The 17,480-nt window shown below is 40.8% G+C and overlaps 1 protein-coding gene across 10 annotated transcripts in view; it reads left to right on the forward strand.

Annotated features, from left to right (window-relative positions):
- The window catches only part of OSBPL6 (oxysterol binding protein like 6), a 203,783-nt gene extending 189,363 nt beyond the window's left edge, over positions 1–14,420 (forward strand). For all 10 annotated transcript variants that reach the window (XM_032356047.1, XM_032356048.1, XM_032356052.1 and 7 more), the window contains 6 exons: positions 1,628–1,706; positions 3,300–3,444; positions 5,289–5,433; positions 7,286–7,412; positions 8,901–9,023; positions 10,515–14,420. In XM_032356047.1, coding sequence (XP_032211938.1) covers positions 1,628–1,706; positions 3,300–3,444; positions 5,289–5,433; positions 7,286–7,412; positions 8,901–9,023; positions 10,515–10,623 — 728 coding nt within the window. In that variant the 3' untranslated portion in view covers positions 10,624–14,420. The remainder of the gene's footprint in view (positions 1–1,627; positions 1,707–3,299; positions 3,445–5,288; positions 5,434–7,285; positions 7,413–8,900; positions 9,024–10,514) is intronic.
- The last annotated feature ends 3,060 nt before the right edge of the window (positions 14,421–17,480 follow it).

A 17,480-nucleotide genomic window follows, 5' to 3' on the forward strand; every position in this document is an offset into this window, starting at 1 on the left:
TGTCATCTAGGAGATGAGGTTGTATATCTAGGAAACAAAGCCCTAGGGGCAGTAGAGCTCAGTGCTGACTGCCAACTCAGGGCTATCACTCAACCTCATTATGCCTTATTGTCTGCATCTATAACATAGAGGTTCTGTCTGCTGCCTCATTGCTTCTTGAGGGTGTGCAAGGAGAGCTTCATTGTGAAACAAGATTCTGTGGCTCATCATCTATGGTCATGACCTATTAAGATAGGTAAACATTATGCTGATTTTGTGGTCTTTAACTCACCAAGGTTCAGGGATTTGGATTGAAGTCTCTACTTGTACAGTGCCCATTGTATAGTCAGAATGTTAAAAACTCACATAAAATTACAAGTTTCAAAATCCATTTAGAAAGAAAAATATATACAGATGAGCCTTGAACGAAGCTGGGGTTAGGAGGCTGACCCCCACACAGTCTAAAATTCATGTGCTACTTTTGACTCCCCCAAAACTTAACTAGTGGTAGCTTACCATTGACCAGAAACCTTACCCATAAAGTATAAATGGTCAGGAACATGTATTTTATATGTTATATGTATTATATACTATATTCTTATAGTAAAGTAAGCTAGAAGAAAGAAATGTTATTAAGTATATCATAAGGAAGAGAAAATACATTTATAGTACTGTACTGTGTTTATCAAAAAAATACCTGCCGGTGACTGAACCCACACAGTTCAAATGCGTGTTGCTCAATGGTCAACTGTATATGTATGTTTAACCATTAAGTGTAAATTGTTCTTTTGTGTTTGGAAGGGGGGTTCATTGCTCACAGAATGTCTCTTCTCATCTTCCCTTTCTCAATCTAAAAACACACAATATGACAGAGCACCGTAACTGTATTTCATTGTAAAATACAATAATACATCATTTCTTGGTCATAACAAAGAGTCATAAATTTTGTGGAGACAGCACTAATCTCCCTTACTTAGTTCATCAAAATAGAGCCAAGTGGTTATTACAAATGCACAGGCAAACCTGAGTGCCCCCAAATAAAACATAAAGCCATCATGTGAGATAAACCACTGAGCCCTGGGCCTTATCTTAACCAGTGTAGGAACATATTCGCTAATTTCACTTTCTCATAAATTTTGCTTACCTTTCCATATTTAGAGATTTTGCTTTTTCCTGTTTTCCCAAATCCTTTAACTTTGCAAATCAACATGTATATAAATCAGTGGTATTGCCATACTGCAATTATTTTTAATACATGTCTTATTTTTAACATATATGTTAACTATTTCCACCATTTAGTTAAAACAACATTTATGTAGACATTAAAGCATGGTAGAGTCTGTGTATATACATGTATGTGAATTCCCATGCACACATACTGTTCTGAGCTTTTCCCAGTTTTATTTGTTGAAACAAATATGGAACATGTGTTCCAGAAAAACAGTCAGTAGATTTTTTTGGTTCATAGTTAATTTTTTCACCGTGGGCCATCCCCAGGTACGTGAACTCTTAAATCAATAATATAGAATCAGTTGTTGATTGTGAAAGTTCTTTGTGAAATATAGAGTGTAATATAGATTTTGGTTTTTATAGACTGAATGATTAGATACGGAATATCTGTTTCTTCTCCTCTGCCTATGTTGTTTAGATATCAGATGGAAAAACAAGTTCTGGGGGAAGTCCATGGAAATCCTGCCTGTTGGAACACTGAATGTCATGCTTCCAAAGTAGGTTTCTTTCATCTTCCTTTTGGTGTCTTATGTGCTTTTCTAAGTCAGATATGGGTCTTTGAAACTCTAGAAGGTGCCAGTGATCCATTTACATGTATGCCTAAAGCTTCTGTTAACTTCTCCAAAGTTTGGAGAATAGACCCCCCACGAAAGCAAATGAGTACTTGGCATATGTATCAAAGCTCCCTGCTTCTCTCTTTACATTCTCTGTTCATCAAGTCAAAACCAGCTACCTTACCTGACCCAGATACCTTGTTAGTTTGCATTTTATAGGAAGTTTCTCTTTTTAGAACTTTTGTTCTATACAATATATATTTTCACTTTTGAATTCATCTTAGACCCAGGAACTATTTTAATGTGTAAGTTAGTTTATTAAAGAAGAGTGATGGAATCCTTTCATGGTATTTTTCTGAAGGATGTAGCCTGTGAATTTTTAAAATTAATTGAAGTTTTCATTGAAGCCAAAGACTTGGTTGTTTTTTTTCTTTCTTCAGTTGGTTAATGTTGTTTGGTTTTTCTTTTTGTTTATTCAGTGACAGAATTTGCTGGTGGATTGAATATGAAGGAAGGTAGGGGGAGAGAGGAACCCCAGGACCACAAAAAATACTTTAAATATTTGCAGACTCATGAGAAGAGAGTTTCCCCAGCTGCGTAGTGAGACTACATCATACCAATTCATAAATTTTTTTTAGAAACTTAGAAGTGTTCTATTTTATTTTGAAATAACATTTTATTTGAAAATATAGATCATGTGCAAACTTCAAGGTGATCTGAAGCTATGTCACCTCATTCCTTGGCAGAAACGCTATAACCTTCTGTAACCCAGAATTTGCATTAGACATGCGCTGTCTATGATCACCAGTCTTTTCTCCAAGAATTATTCACATCTTTGGTCTTAATTTGGAGTATGAAACAATGTCCATCTTCAGGGTAATCTTTCTTAAAGATACATCCTTTCATGCCTATCTGCTCCCTCAAATCCTTCCACGATGGCGCATTGAATCCAGACTCACCGGTGCATTGTTAAGGCCTTCCCTGCTCTGCCTTGTCACCTTCCCAGACTTGCCACCCCCACACCCGCTCACGTATGCCACTGGCAGGCCCCCAGATACGTCATAGTATTCTGGCCTATATGGCCTTGTCGGTGCCTTTTCCTGGCCTACAGTGCCCTCCTACCTATCCTCCAAGTTTAGACGGATTCCAGCCTTCTCCAGGAAGTCTTCCTTGATACTCACCCCACGTTCCAGGCAGATCTAAGGACTCCCCTTTTGTGTTCTCATGACACTTCTCATCACATTTTATTATAAGTACTTTTTGCCACATCTGTCTACTCCTCTTGTACTGTTGGCTCCAAGAGTGCAAGAGGCAGGTCCTATTCAACTTAGTAGCTTTAACACCTGGACTATAGAAAGCACTGAAGTGTTCCTTAAAGGAATGAGTCCTATTTCAAATGTCCTTAACTACATAGAAACTTTCAACAGAGAAATTAGAGGGAAAGGAAGCTTTGGCCAAAGATATTCTCAGCTGTAGAGACAGTACTATATATTTGTGACCTTCATTGTTTTTAACCAACATTGTATTCTTCACTAGGTATGGAGATTGCTATGTATGGAATAAAGTCACCACGTGCATACACAACATTCTCAGTGGGAGGAGGTGGATAGAGCATTATGGAGAAGTAACTATTAGAAATACCAAAAGCAGTGTTTGCATTTGCAAACTCACATTTGTCAAGGTAAATCTTCCAACAGTAAAGAAGAAAAGAGTATAAAATGCTTTGTAAAGGAGAAATATAAGTTACCGTAAACAACAGCAAGTGAGACTGCCCCATATCATTGTTCCTTAAGGACATGTTAGATAAAAGAAAGCAGAACCAGCTGATGGAGTTACTCAAGGCGTGCAGACTTCCACACATGTGGAGGTCAAAAAAGGCACCATCTCAAAACAGAAGAACTACTCTTCTTTCTAAAGAATTTTCTTTTTAAGCAGCCAGTCAGTATTCATTAAGTAAAATTCCAGAAAACACTTCTTGCCTGTATCAAGTCTTCTGGTTTCTATTTCTGTTCCTGCTTGATTGCAACAGAGTCAAGTGATCTTATTTTAGGGAGCTAATTATAATGCATTTGTCGTTTTCTGAGGGTGCATGTGAATAACTTCCAGTCACTATAAGCTTATCCAACTCTGCCACTATGATGGTCCAAGAAAAAGCGTCACCTTGATTAATAAGAAAAGATTCCTGAGGTAGAATGCCTACACAACAGCATTTTCCTCAGTCACTCTGGTCTCAAGTAGAACACACAGTCTCACCCTCATGGATAGGTGTGTTCCCGAATTCATGGTACAGAAACCCTACCAGCCCTTTTAATCTATTCTATTCTGATCTTGTTCTACTGTGGCAAAAACAAGTAGTATATTGAAGTCTTAAAACTCAAAATGTTGTCTTCTTAGTGAAATCCTTTGAAGCCGTACTGGAAGGTCATGTTAGTTTTAATTGAAGATCTTTATTCTTACTCAAGATGTTTCCCCCATTTTCCTTTTTTTCTCCTTTTGGACTCATTAGGTGGCTCAGAACTGAAAGGACAGGATCATTACTTGCTCTGATTGGGTGATGACAGTCAATGTGTGCATTTAGTTTTGCAGACCACGAGAAGCTTCTCAATTTAGGCCTGTCCCTAATATTTGCAAAGCTCAGGGCCAAAGTACAGATGGAGGCCCCATTCCATATGTGTAAATATTTAAAATTTGTAGACCAGACCTACAGTCTCTCACATAACTTATGTTCTGTTCTTTCACCTCGACAAATACAACTTTTGTAACAAAGTCCGCGAGGTTAGGTTGGGCACTTTAGAACTCTGAGTTGGAAACCTGGCAGCGCAGGAGAGCCAGCCCTGACACATGGTCTTCCTGCTCTCTCCCAGCCTGTGGCAGCCTCTGTCCTGCTCCACAGGGGGCCTCACCCACCCGATCGAAGGCAGTCCAGCTCCACATCCAAGCTCTATCCAAGCTCAAACGGCCACCCTTGGCTGCCCCTCAGGCCTCATTCACACCTTGGTGGTGGACAGTCTGCCCTTTAGATGGAAGAATCCAAAGAAAAGGCCAGTGTGGGCTGTGGAAGAAGCTTAGAGTGGTTGGAAGAAGAATTCTGGGGCCTAACTGAGAAGGGGGCCATGGGATCCAGATGGATGACTGCCCAGACTTCTCATCTCCTAGGAAGAAGCATGGCCAGAAGAAGGCCAAGCAGGGTTTTCCTCATGAAATTTAGCTGTTTACAGACTCTATAAAAATTACTCCCCAAGTGACTTGTACAGCATGGCCCGTTGAAACTCATTAACATCCATGAACAAAGGGAAAATTTGAGACAGGAGCATCTATGGAGGAAATTACCAACCGATAAATTAATACTAGGTTATTAGGAGAGAAGCTGAGCCTTCTCTGCCCTAGCATAGAGTAGAGATGATTCCTTTCTGGAAGTGGTTTGAATGAGCGACTTTGAAGTTAAGAATGTTTTCCGTATGGAAATTATAGGGATTGGTGTTTTGAAAGAGATTGGATGTTTCCATTGGGGTTTGGTTTTTCCAGGTGAATTATTGGAATTCTAATGTGAATGAGGTCCAGGGGGTCGTGATGGATCAGGAGGGGAAGGTGGTGCACCGGCTTTTTGGGAAGTGGCATGAAGGGCTCTACTGCGGCGTGGCCCCCTCTGCAAAGTGCATCTGGAGACCAGGTGAGATGGGCAGGAGTGTCTTGTGTCCGGAGGGCAACTTGAGTGACAGAAGGAAAGCAATGTCACATCTCGGGCGGTTCAACATAGGCGTCTTTCTTTTTTTTCTTTTTAAAGATTTTATTTATTTATTTGTCAGAGAGAGAGAGAGAGACAGAGTGTGAGCACAGGCAGACAGAATGGCAGGCAGAGGCAGAGGGAGAAGCAGGCTCCCTGCCGAGCAAGGAGCCCGATGTGGGACTCGATCCCAGGATGCTGGGATCATGACCTGAGCCAAAGGCAGCTGCTTAACCAACTGAGCCATCCAGGCGTCCCAACATAGGCTTCTTTCATTGTGAGATTAAAATCATAGATGCTTAAGGTAAGCATATATTTTACACTTAACATTCAAATGAGGTAAATCCCAACTTTTGATAATTAGGAATTATGAAATAGAGGCCAAATCTCTGACATGTGGTCAGAGACGAGGCTTCATGTAAAGCGATTCTAAATGTAATGCCTACATTCAAAAGTGAGGTTTGTTTATTAAAGAGTTCACACACTTGAACTATTCAAACTTAAATCCTTACTCATTTATTCTCTGTTCTAATAGAACAAGGGGATAGCCTACAAACATCTCTAATCCACAAAGTCAATAACTTAACCAGAGTAAGTGATCGTCTTACTTGGGCAGCAAAAAGCTGCAACATGTTGACATTTAATAAAAGATATTGAGAGTTCTGGTAATACACTAGCAATAATTGAATAGTAAGGGTAAATACAAGTGTCTGCATGATATTTATTTTCATTGTAATTTTGTCAGTTAAGTCCTAACTTTAAAATTAGTTGGTTTTCTAAGAGACCTCAATGAGTATTTCAATTTCCTGCTAGTGGAGTGGTTAGTTCATTCAGCAGCTATTTCTTGAGTAGTGACTATGCATCAAGCTTTACTCTGTAAGAGCTTGGAATACACCAACAAGCAAAGTATACAGAGATCCTCCTTTGAGTTTCGTTAAAGAGTGCCAATACATATTAATTTATATCTGCATTTTTTTCTGTTTCTAAAAGGAAGTAAACTGTGTTTCTGGTGAAATCTTAATGTTCCTAGTTCATCACCCTGGGATTTAGTTACCCATTTGAACATTTGAGAGAAAAATGATGGCATTGTTTACCCAGTAAAGAGTACTCTATGTACAAAGTTTTATTTTAAAGATTTTTATTTTTATTTTATTTTATTTATTTGTCATAGAGAGAGAAGCGAGAGCAAGCACAGGCAGACAGAGTGGCAGGCAGAGGCAGAGGGAGAAGCAGGCTCCCTGCCAAGCAAGGAGCCCGATGCGGGACTCGATCCCAGGACGCTGGGATCATGACCTGAGCCGAAGGCAGCCGCTTAACCAACTGAGCCACCCAGGCGTCCCCAAAGTTTTATTTTAAAGGCTGGATTTTAGGGGTACCTGGGTGGCTCAGTTGGTTGGGCGACTACCTTCGGCTCGGGTCATGATCTTGGAGTCCTGAGATTGAGTCCCACATTGGGCTCCCTGCCTGGCAGGGAGTCTGTTTCTCCTTCTCATGCTCTCTCGCTCTCTTTCTCTCTCTCTCTCTCAAATAAATAAAATCTTTAAAAAGTAAAAAAAATGTAAAAATAAAGGCTGGATTTTATTAAATATATGAATCTACCAGTTCTAATAACTAACACCAAGTTTCCTAGCTAGGAAAACACAGCCAATTTAATTGACTTAAGGAAAATCTTAATCTGATTTTTAGAACTACAAATTTAGTTACTCATGTGGATATTAATTAAGCGCCTGGGTTAAGTCAGCCTCTGCAGGCTTCCTTAAACCTCTCTGCCACTCACGGTGGTTTATTGGCATTTCAGGTTCCATGCCAACCAACTATGAGCTCTACTATGGCTTCACGAGGTTTGCTATCGAGCTCAATGAGCTAGATCCTGTCCTGAAAGATCTCCTTCCGCCGACAGACGCCCGGTTCCGGCCAGATCAGAGGTGAGTAGCACAACCATGTTTGAAACGGACGCTAGATGATGGTGTGGCGCTCTCGATGCCATCCAAGCTTATTTTCGCCACCCTCATTTATGTATTCATGGAGTCATTCCTGAATTCCCTCATTCCCTTAGTCACTCCACACTATCTGAGCCTTCCACCCTAGCTAAGAAGGTCTTCGCAGGTGATCGTGGCCGACACTTAGCTCAACACAGTTTCCCATAGAAGATAACACAGTTCTTAACGAAAGGTTCTTGCCGCCCCGCCCCAGACTCAACCGGCGGTGTGCAAATTCATGAACTCGCTCCCCTAAAACCTCCCCCAGGGTTTTCCCCTCTGTACTTCACCTCCTCTGTCACGTGGACTATCTTTTAACCTGATAAAGAAGATGATGATGAGTTACGGGAGCATCTGGAAGTGCTCCGAGTCAAAGTCTGGAGTTTGTCCAGCTTGCTTTTGATCCCACGGGATGTGAGACGGACTCAAAATGCAGTCCCTTTAATACCTTCCGATTCTTAGTTTTTGTTAAATAGTTCTATGTGCATGTTGTTCATACCCACAGAGTTAATTATACCTTTTCCAGAAATTCTGTATGTCACACAAATTTCCCCCAAGATAATTTTCTGCGTCCAGTGTATCTGTGGCTGTATGTGTTTTCTGCCAAGATGTTTGAGTGTTGAATGTCTTACTCTTCAGTCCTCTTACACCATGCCCCACCCCCCACCCCCCTTCCCCCGGAAGGGGAGGTCTCATTGTCTGACATTCCAACATATCAACAAACTCCCTGTAGGCATCACATTGAATCCCTGTTCTTTGCTCTCATTTTGAAATTTAAATATAGGTTTTACAAAACACCACTGGGTCTGCCTTTTCTTTCTCGATTCCATTCCAATATTCCCTTCCCGAATTTCATTTATGATTCATCTCCTTTTTGTGGGCTTTTGTAATTTCCCCCAGTGTTAGATTCTCTTTTTGTCACCCGTTTTACTCTCTCCAGTCAAACGGGTGACAAAAAGTAAAACAGGGAAACTCCTTCCCTCTCGGGCTCTTCTAAAAATAGGTGGAGAACAGCTGACTACCATCCTCCCTTCTCTGGCCTTGACCAAGTGTTTTTCAGGTAATATGAAAAAGGAGCCCAGCCCTGTACTTCATATTGTCCGGAGCCCGGGCTCTCCCATTATCCGGAAAATCTCAAGTTAGAGAACCCAAGAGAGCACAGAGAGTCTCAAAGGCCAAACTCGTCCCCTTCCACCCCTATGTTTGCACTGCTGTACACAATATTTCAGTTGACGTACACAGCAAGTATGTGACTGGTGGGCAGGCAGACAGAGGTAGCGTGGCCTGGGGGAGGGGCAAGGCGACATTATCAGAGTATGACTCTTCAGCATGTTATCGTCTCAGCAACTAGAAGGTAATTTTATACAAGACGGGATTATTTTTTTTCTCAGCAGAGAGGATAACATATTAGAGGGATAACTGTGTTCTGCTTAGGTTTTTGGAAGAAGGAAATTTAGAAGCTGCCGCAGCAGAGAAGCAAAGAGTGGAGGAACTCCAGAGATCTCGAAGGCGCTACATGGAAGAAAACAACCTTGAACACATACCAAAATTTTTTAAGTAAGTTCATGCCCATAACAAGTTCATGTTTTGCAAATGATGGCCACCAGCCATGAGAAACCCCAGGTGAAAAGAGAAAATGAGGCATAGTTTAGTATGCGAGCAGCTTAAATTTAAACTGATTAGGGTAACTTTGGTTTTGGTAGTGGAGGTATTGGACTGGATCTTGCACTTGTGAACAGTCTGTAAACATACAAGTCAGTTCTCTTCCACAGCTCTTTTCTTTTCATGGACAGCAGGAAGGGTGAGGGCCTTGCCCACAATGCTCTCTCTACTTCAGCTACAGCATTGAGAATGGTGGAAACTTGTTTCCACCCCTCAGCTCAAGGCCACAGGGGGACACCCACTGCCCACAAGGTCATCCTGGCTTCATTAGTGTCTGATTTTATTTCTGTCGTACGGGGCTTATGTCGTTCAGATTTGGTCCTTCTGTGGTACTGTCATGGGTGATTATTACAGGATTATTTGAAGGATTATATATAAATCACACAGATGAAGCTGTGTTTTCCAAATCCATCTGTTACCCTCCAGAGCCAGGACATATCAGCCCAGAATAACCTCCTATCCTTTAGAATTGCCCTCTCATGACTGTCTTGGGGAGGAATGCAGCCTTGCCCTTTTGATGTTGAAAGTGCACTCTGGTTGTGGACCATGCGGGGCTCACGGACTACTGTTCCCTGCAAGCGAAGCAGAATTCTTGTGGGTCTGGGGCCTGAAGCTCTTAGTATAGAACTTGTTCGTGCTTTTTCTTTCTTTCCTTTTTATTTATTTACTTACTTTTTTATTTTATTTTATTTTATTTTGGAGATATATTTGAGAGAGGGAGAGCATATCAGGGGAGGAACATAGGGAGAGAGAAAGAGAATCCAGAGCAGCCTCCGCACTGAGCTTGGAGCCCAATGCGGGATTCGATCTCACAACCTGAGATCATGACCTGAGCTGAAATCAAGAGTCAATGACTGTGCCACGTAGGCATTCTGTACCTGATTTTGGGGGTGGGGGGAAGTTCACTTTCTAGCCTTGCCTAGAAGTGATTTATTTGTGCCCTTTGTCCCTCTCCCCATGACCCCATCCTATTTCAAACAAATAACACAAACAAAACGGAGTTTCTTTTTGGTCAAAAATAGTCAAGACAGGGACACCTGTGTGGCTCAGTCAGTTAAGTGTCTGCCTTTGTGTCAGGTCATGATCCCAGGGTACTGGGATTGAGCCCAATGCCCGGCTCCCTGCTCAGCAGGGAGCCTGCTTCTCTCTCTTCCTCTGCCTGCCGCTCCCCCTGCTCATATGCTTGCTCCCTCTCTCTCTCTCTCTCTGACAAATAAATAAATAAAATCTTTTAAAAAAATAGTCAAGTCATCAATAAGCAGATAGGACACTAACTGGATTGTGGAGTACCCCTTTTCCATACACATCCTATCTACGGGAGAGGGTCCAATGACCAGGCCACCTTGATGTGATTTGTGTCTAATGTTGATTTTTGTATTTCCACAGAAAAGTTATTGATGCCAATCAAAGAGAAGCCTGGGTTTCTAATGATACCTACTGGGAGCTGCGGAAGGACCCTGGGTTTAGCAAAGTAGACAGCCCTGTTCTTTGGTAAACGGGGAATGTAGAGCTAGCCAACATATCACGCTCTGAATGAATAAATAACTATGCACAATTATGTTTCCTAGAGCTCCGCGTGGTTTCTGGGTCGACTGAAAACCGACCGTTTGCTTTTCTATTCATCTTTATAATGGACTTTCAGAAGTGCATTAGATGAGGCCCCTAACCACTTTTGGATCCTTTCTGTTTTGCTGCAACCATATCCCTTAAAAAACATCCACGCCCTCCTTGAGAAGCCGAATAAAAGGAGCAGAATACAAAATCCAAAGTCTGAAGTGTTTGTAAAGAAAACAAACTGTAACTGGTGCTTAAAGCTGATCCAGTGAGCTTAAAGCAACACGACATGTAAACCACGCGTTCGGGCTTTGTGTGGAAGTACCATACCCGCATCATAGAAGCTCCTGGGCCACGGCAGTCGGTCAGCTCAGACTTCGAGTGTGTCTGTTGGATGTGGTGTACTTGTGCTGACCTTGTCAAAAAAGATGTGATACTCCTCAGACCCTGTTCCATCTGTACGCCATTGTTCATGCCTTAAGAAATGCAAAGATGTACAATAAATCATTTTTTAAATGTGTGCTCATAGGTTAATGTGAGGGACGGCTCTTTGGAATCATGGCGTGATTCACTTTCTGGGATCAGAACAAGTAAGAGACTAACGTAAGTGGATTTTCAAAAAGTAAACTACACATGCTTTTCTTTGATATGTTAGTTCCTGTATCATCTGTCTGAAGGGCAAGAAGGAAAAGGTGTGCTCAGTAGATCTCTGTATTCACATTGCTCGTCAAGTTCCTGTCCTGCGACCAGATAATAAACCCTCTTCCACCTAATCTCACAGTGTGCCCTATTCTTTGGCAATATCTGTATTTGATTTGAACACTTGGCATCAGTATTAAAACCGTAGAAGGAAGTAACAGAAAGCCTGTGGGATTTCTGCGTGGGCTTAGGAGTCACTGCAAACGGAGCTATTTTTGAGCAGAACGCAACGTAACCTGCATCTCGTCCTGGGCCCAAGCCGTGGGCACTCGCGGAAACCCACTGGGAGCAGAAGCGGGCGTACTGGTAGCTTATTTGCATTGTTTAAATGAGTTCTATGCAAAACCATATTTTATATTCCCATCAAGTGATTCTGTATGATATGTAATGACCTGTTAGGCATTTGCCTTGCTATTGGCAGAGATAATAAAATAAGCTAAGGAATTTATCCATCCCAACAAAAGCCGGGGCGGTGGGGTGGGGGGAGGGGAAGGGCAGAAAAATGCTTTGCATACTTCAGGATTTGTTTTTTCTTCCAATATACAGAGGCTTTTGTAAGAAACTTGCATCAGTGTTCCTGAGTTTCTGCACGTAGATGACTATATAAATGCCTGTATGTTTAAAAAAAAAAAAAAAAAAAACTCTTCTGAGTTTTTCCTAGAGAATTATAAAATTACATATGCTTTATTCTTGGAATCTTACCATCAGGTTTTAAGTGCTATTTTAAATTCTGATAACAAGGTTATTGACATTTTACATTTGGTTATGAGGTGTTGATTTTAGTGTTCTTTCTCCTCAGCAAAGCATTCCTAATGAATGACTTACCCACTCTGAAACCCTAACCACTGCTGAGAGCGGAAGGGAAAACTCCGGAGTTTCCACTAGGTGGAGCAGTGTTTTAGTTCTGAAGCTCATCCCGCCGCCCATCCGCTCTCCCCACCTTGTATGGAGTCCCTACATTATGTGTACTGTAGGGTTTAAAGTGAAATTTCCTTTTCAATAGTAAATGCCCTAATCCATCGCCAGATCTAAGCATTCCACTGGAGCAACACCCTCCCTAGAATTCTCAATGCCTTTAATCCCCGTATTAAATCTATAGGTGGCTTGCCCCAAGGTAGTAAAATTATTCCCTTGTTATTGATTTTTTTTCTGTGCATTCGTCGTGACGTCTTTTTATCTGCATCCTGAGATACATGCCTTTAATTTTAATTAGAAATTCTAAGTCTAGTTCTAAATTCTAATTCTTCCCCGTAGAAGTCTGTTCTCCCACAGTTGGTAAAGCTTTAAATACTATTTAAAGGGGTTCTGGTCTATACTTACTAGCACTTCCCTCAACAGTCTCAAAATATCTAGCCTAAAAATAAGAGAATTCTGCAAAGCAAAGGTACTGCGAGTAGAGAAGTAGGAAGGTGAGGCATTAGGTGACTGTGGGTGTTATCAGACAGCTGGAAGAGGACCCAAGGCCCATCAGGGAAGCAACTACCATACCTGGTATTTAGGCTGAAATTGAGAAAAAGAGTAACGACTAGAAAGGACCTTCATTAGACAAGTTCAAGCGACTAATCAAGTAGGTAAATGTTGGTCAAAGCTAACCTGAAACTCTGATTGGGATTTCAAGATGAGAATGGGAAGAATGCCACGTTAATGAAAAGCACCACATTTTATAATATTCCAGATTTAGAATCTATTTTGAGATCCAGACATCCTGAATAGACTCCCAATTCAAGTGATCAATTGGGTTTTAGGAAATATTCTTATAATACCTGATTCACAATTCTCCCTATTAAGTCTTCATGTCCATGTAATGGTCCCATTCCTCCCCACCCACTCCCTGCCCTACCCCCCCCCTTTTTTTAACTTTTGATTGATATCACGGTTTTAGAATTGTCAGACTTTCTCTGTTTGGGATTTTCATCCACATAATTTGGGGGCTTTTGAGACTAGTTTAAACAGCAAACAGAATAAACGTTAGATCGTTCCTGATAAAACCTGATTTATTTCTTAGAATTTTATATAAGCCTCTTTGTTTCAAGGGTACATTTCTTATTTGTTTTTCCCCAGAACAATCTAAACTAGAGCAAGACTTAATATATCTTTATACCTCCCCCGTGATTTATTCATCAGCTCCTTCATCTTTCTGAGCTGGTCATTAAGGAAAGCAGTAATAAGTGATGATGGCCCTGTGGATATGGCTAGACCGAGCAGATCGATGGCACACACCAGCACTCATAGAGGCCGACCAGAAACCAATTATTTTGCTTCCATATGCTGCCACCCAGGGTGCAAATGTACTCTCAGAATTTGCTGCTATTTTTTTAATTAAGTCATTATTTTTCATGGGTTACTTACAAGTAGCCCATAATTTCCAGGCAGTTGTAAAAACAAACCTCATTTAAGATACCTTTTAATATTGCCTATCAATTATATGTGACATAAAAACTACCAAATGTATTTATTTACCAAGGAAGAGAAACCAAGGGGTCGTCCATACAGAGGATGCCAGGTTGTTGATTTTCCAAACCTTTTGCTCCTCTTCATTGTTCTGGTCCTCGTGCCTTTCAGCAATCCCACTAACCAATAGTGTTAGCCCCTGCCTGGAGGAGCACTTGGAAGGCAGGGGTTAAAGAGGAACCTGATCAGTGGTTTGCTTAGTTCTGGTTACGGCTGTGGCTGGAGAAGACTTTATAATCATAATCTAATGTATAATTTTGTTATTACAAAAGTTAATTCTCCATCTTGTCTAATCTTGTTCCCTATCATCCTGGATAATGAAGTGTTTGGGGGAGCAGAGCTCCTCACACACCAGGGGGTGTAATCAATGTTTGCACTTGGCTCAAGTCATTATATTATGAATGTGGCACAGTAAATAAAGTTTGTGTACAAAATACTAGTTTCTTTCTATGGGAGCCATTATGTTCAGGATATATATAATGTATCTAATTAAACAATTATGAATCTATCTTGTGCTCTAGAAATGTTCTTTTGGGGGGAAAGATGAAAAAATGTAATTGGAGCTAAAATTAAAGTGTTTTGGTCTTGTTGGGGTTTTGTTTGTTTGTTTGTTTTCAAAAAGCTCCCCAATCATTTGGAAGTACTGCTTATCAAAACATGATCAAGCCCTCTAGATTTTTATAAAATTGATACCTTTAAAGTATACATTACATGAATCTTCCATTAAGCCTGACTGTTTAGCTTTAATACATGACTGTGAGAATGCACCTATGTGACTGAATTGTAAGAACTTCACTGCAACCTTTGCTATTAGAGAAAATGGTAAACTGCTTAAGAGGGTTAGCTTTAATTCTTTCAAAATGAGATCTAAAAACAGAATTCTTTAAAAATCGTTGTGATGAAGCAGCATGGCCAAAATTCGGAGCTAGTGAAGCCCCATGATTAAGGCAACTTACACGGGGCAGTTTCCTGTCTGTTACATGCATCCTTTTGTTTTCCAAAACCACCATCCTTTTTCTCCTGCCTCTGGTCCTAACATAGCGAGGGGCAGGGATACACATGTCTATTCTTTTGTACTGTGTCACTGAGTATGGGAAAAATATGCAGAATTTATGCACAGTTGCAGGGAACCTCTGCATTAACCCTCCGTGGAACATTAATAAATGTTCATGGATTTAAAATTGTCCCATAATTACATATTATTCATTCCTTGGTTTCTTCAGATTGGTAGGAAAAAAAACATAAAACAACAATTTCTTATTTTCTGCAATTTTTCCCCATTATGCTTCCTTCTAAATATAAACTAGGGCAATGGTGATTAAAAGAATCTTGAGTTTTCAGAAAATAAGATACAATTCTTTGAGTCCACCCGTTTCTTCTTTAGGTTAATAAGGTAAGCAACAATTTACTACTGTTAAACAGAAGAATGCTAAACTTCTTTCATCGTAGGCACCAACGTCCCCATCCCCATTTATCATCATCCAGTTATTTCTTTAGGAAATGATGTAGTTGCTAGTAACTTTTTTCAGTCATTTCCAGCTTATTGAGCTAGAGCTGGCAAAAATTTTACATGTATGAATGAGTAATTTGATACATTTTGACATATATACATTCTTGACACCATCACCACAATCACAATAACGTAATCCATCACCACCAAACATTTCCTCCGCCCCTTTCTCTTCCCTCCCCTGACCTTCCCCATCTGCCACCCCAAGACAGTCATTGATCTGCTTTCATTACTTCTTAAAACTCTGCACATTTTCTTGTCTTTATTGCATATGGGACTTTTCTAGAAGACCATGTGCTTAGGGTAGATATGTGCCACCAAACACCTCCTGTGCCACTACCCCAGTATTCCACCATCAGTACTAACACATTATAAGAGGATCTCATTAAGTTCTAGGTCTGGTGGCCAAGTAGAAATTTTCAATTTTGAATAGAAGACAGTAAACTATGTTTCATATCAAAATGGCTGTTAATTAACTCATTTCCACCTTTGGAGTGGGGGGTAATCCACAATAATGATAACAATGAACTTGTTGGCAGTGCTGTGGAAACCCTGGGAAGGGTTTTCGTCTTGTTTGTAAGGAATGCATCACTGACAAAGGCTGAGAATCCAGAATGACTGCTCTAGAAATGATGGCGTCTTGATAAAAATGACACAGGAAGTAGGCTTTGCTGCTTTCTTTTTTATCAACCTAGCTCCACTTTGGGGTCACAAACATTTGAAAGCTCCGGGGCTCAAAAAGGCTGCCTTTCCATCTTTCCGAATGCACTCATTCCTCATCTGGAAATCAAGTAAGCCTAACTTCCAGAAAGTTCATGGAAATGAAGTAACTGCAGTCCAGGTTGCTTCCTGGCATTGGCCTCTGTGCAAGTTGAGAGCTTGCGCAGAGCTTGTTGCTCAAAAATAGAAAACTTTTCCAGAGACCGTCAAATACAACATGATTGACATTAAATGCTAATGAAGAAAAAAGCCAAGAACGAATAAAAGAGAAATGGAACCTGAGAACGAAATGTAGGCTCCCTAAATGGACCGAGGGTCATTCTCCGTGGGGGCATGCGAGTGGATCCCAAGGGGCCAAGTTATTGCCTTGGATGTTTATTTAAAGGCAGATTCCTGAGCTTCCCTCTGAAGATTCTGAGCCCCTAAATCTAGGGTGTGGACCAAGAATCTGCATTTTACCAAGCATCCTTGGCCCCTAAGAAATTTTGAGGCAGATGGGAAACCTCCATGAGCATGGGCTAGCCCCACCAACCACTTCCTGGTTCCTGCTCCAATCTCAGGATTTTGTTTTTTGTTGTCTCATAGCGACATTTAGGAGTCAACAAGAAAGTCTGCTTCAAGGAAGCAAAACTGACTAGATAGAGCTCGGTGACTTGTGACTCACCCACCATGCGTGGCTTCTTGTCAGTTTGATGGCTTCTGTCCTGAGGCCAGTGCTGTGATATGGACATGAAGAGGAGGGAGGACAGAACTCTGAAGCCTGAAAGATGAGACTGTGTTAACCAGAGACCATAAAAGTCTGTTCTGGAGAAATTCTAACCTGCCCAGATAAACAGACCTTCTACTCTTCAAAGCAATGGACCAACCTCTTCTGCCTCACCTTCCCCTTCCTCTTAGATTTGGTTCATGCCTCCAAGGGAAGTTTTAAAATTGGTCTGAGGAGGATCTCCTGGCTGGTGGAAGCCCACAGGGAAATTCTGTGGCAAAGCACGCTTTTGGTCACCTGACAGATTTTCGTAACGAGGTATAGCAGCAAATTCTTTATCCACCTCAGCTTCTTCCCTGAAAATATTATATTTTTTAAATTTTTGTTTGAAAAAAACTCCACTGTGAAATTATTCTGCTTATAATTGAACGTATAAAGGCAATAGTCATACTGTTAGTTTGCATATGGTCATTTTGAGATAGAAAAATTAAATTTTGTCTTATATTAGGAGTAGAATTTCAAGCAACTTTCTACAGAAAAAATAGCATATAGTTAAATTTCCTACTGAAAGGGTAATTATTCACTGAAAAATACTGTCTGATCTGTGTCACCTCAAAATAAGAATTGTGCCTCTTCGATGAATGTTGTGTACCAGAATGTTACATTTGTAAGAGCACAGGAAACTCAATAAATTTTAAACTACATAAAGAGG

Source organism: Mustela erminea, chromosome 8 (assembly GCF_009829155.1).
Source record: "Mustela erminea isolate mMusErm1 chromosome 8, mMusErm1.Pri, whole genome shotgun sequence".
Lineage (NCBI taxonomy): Eukaryota > Metazoa > Chordata > Mammalia > Carnivora > Mustelidae > Mustela > Mustela erminea.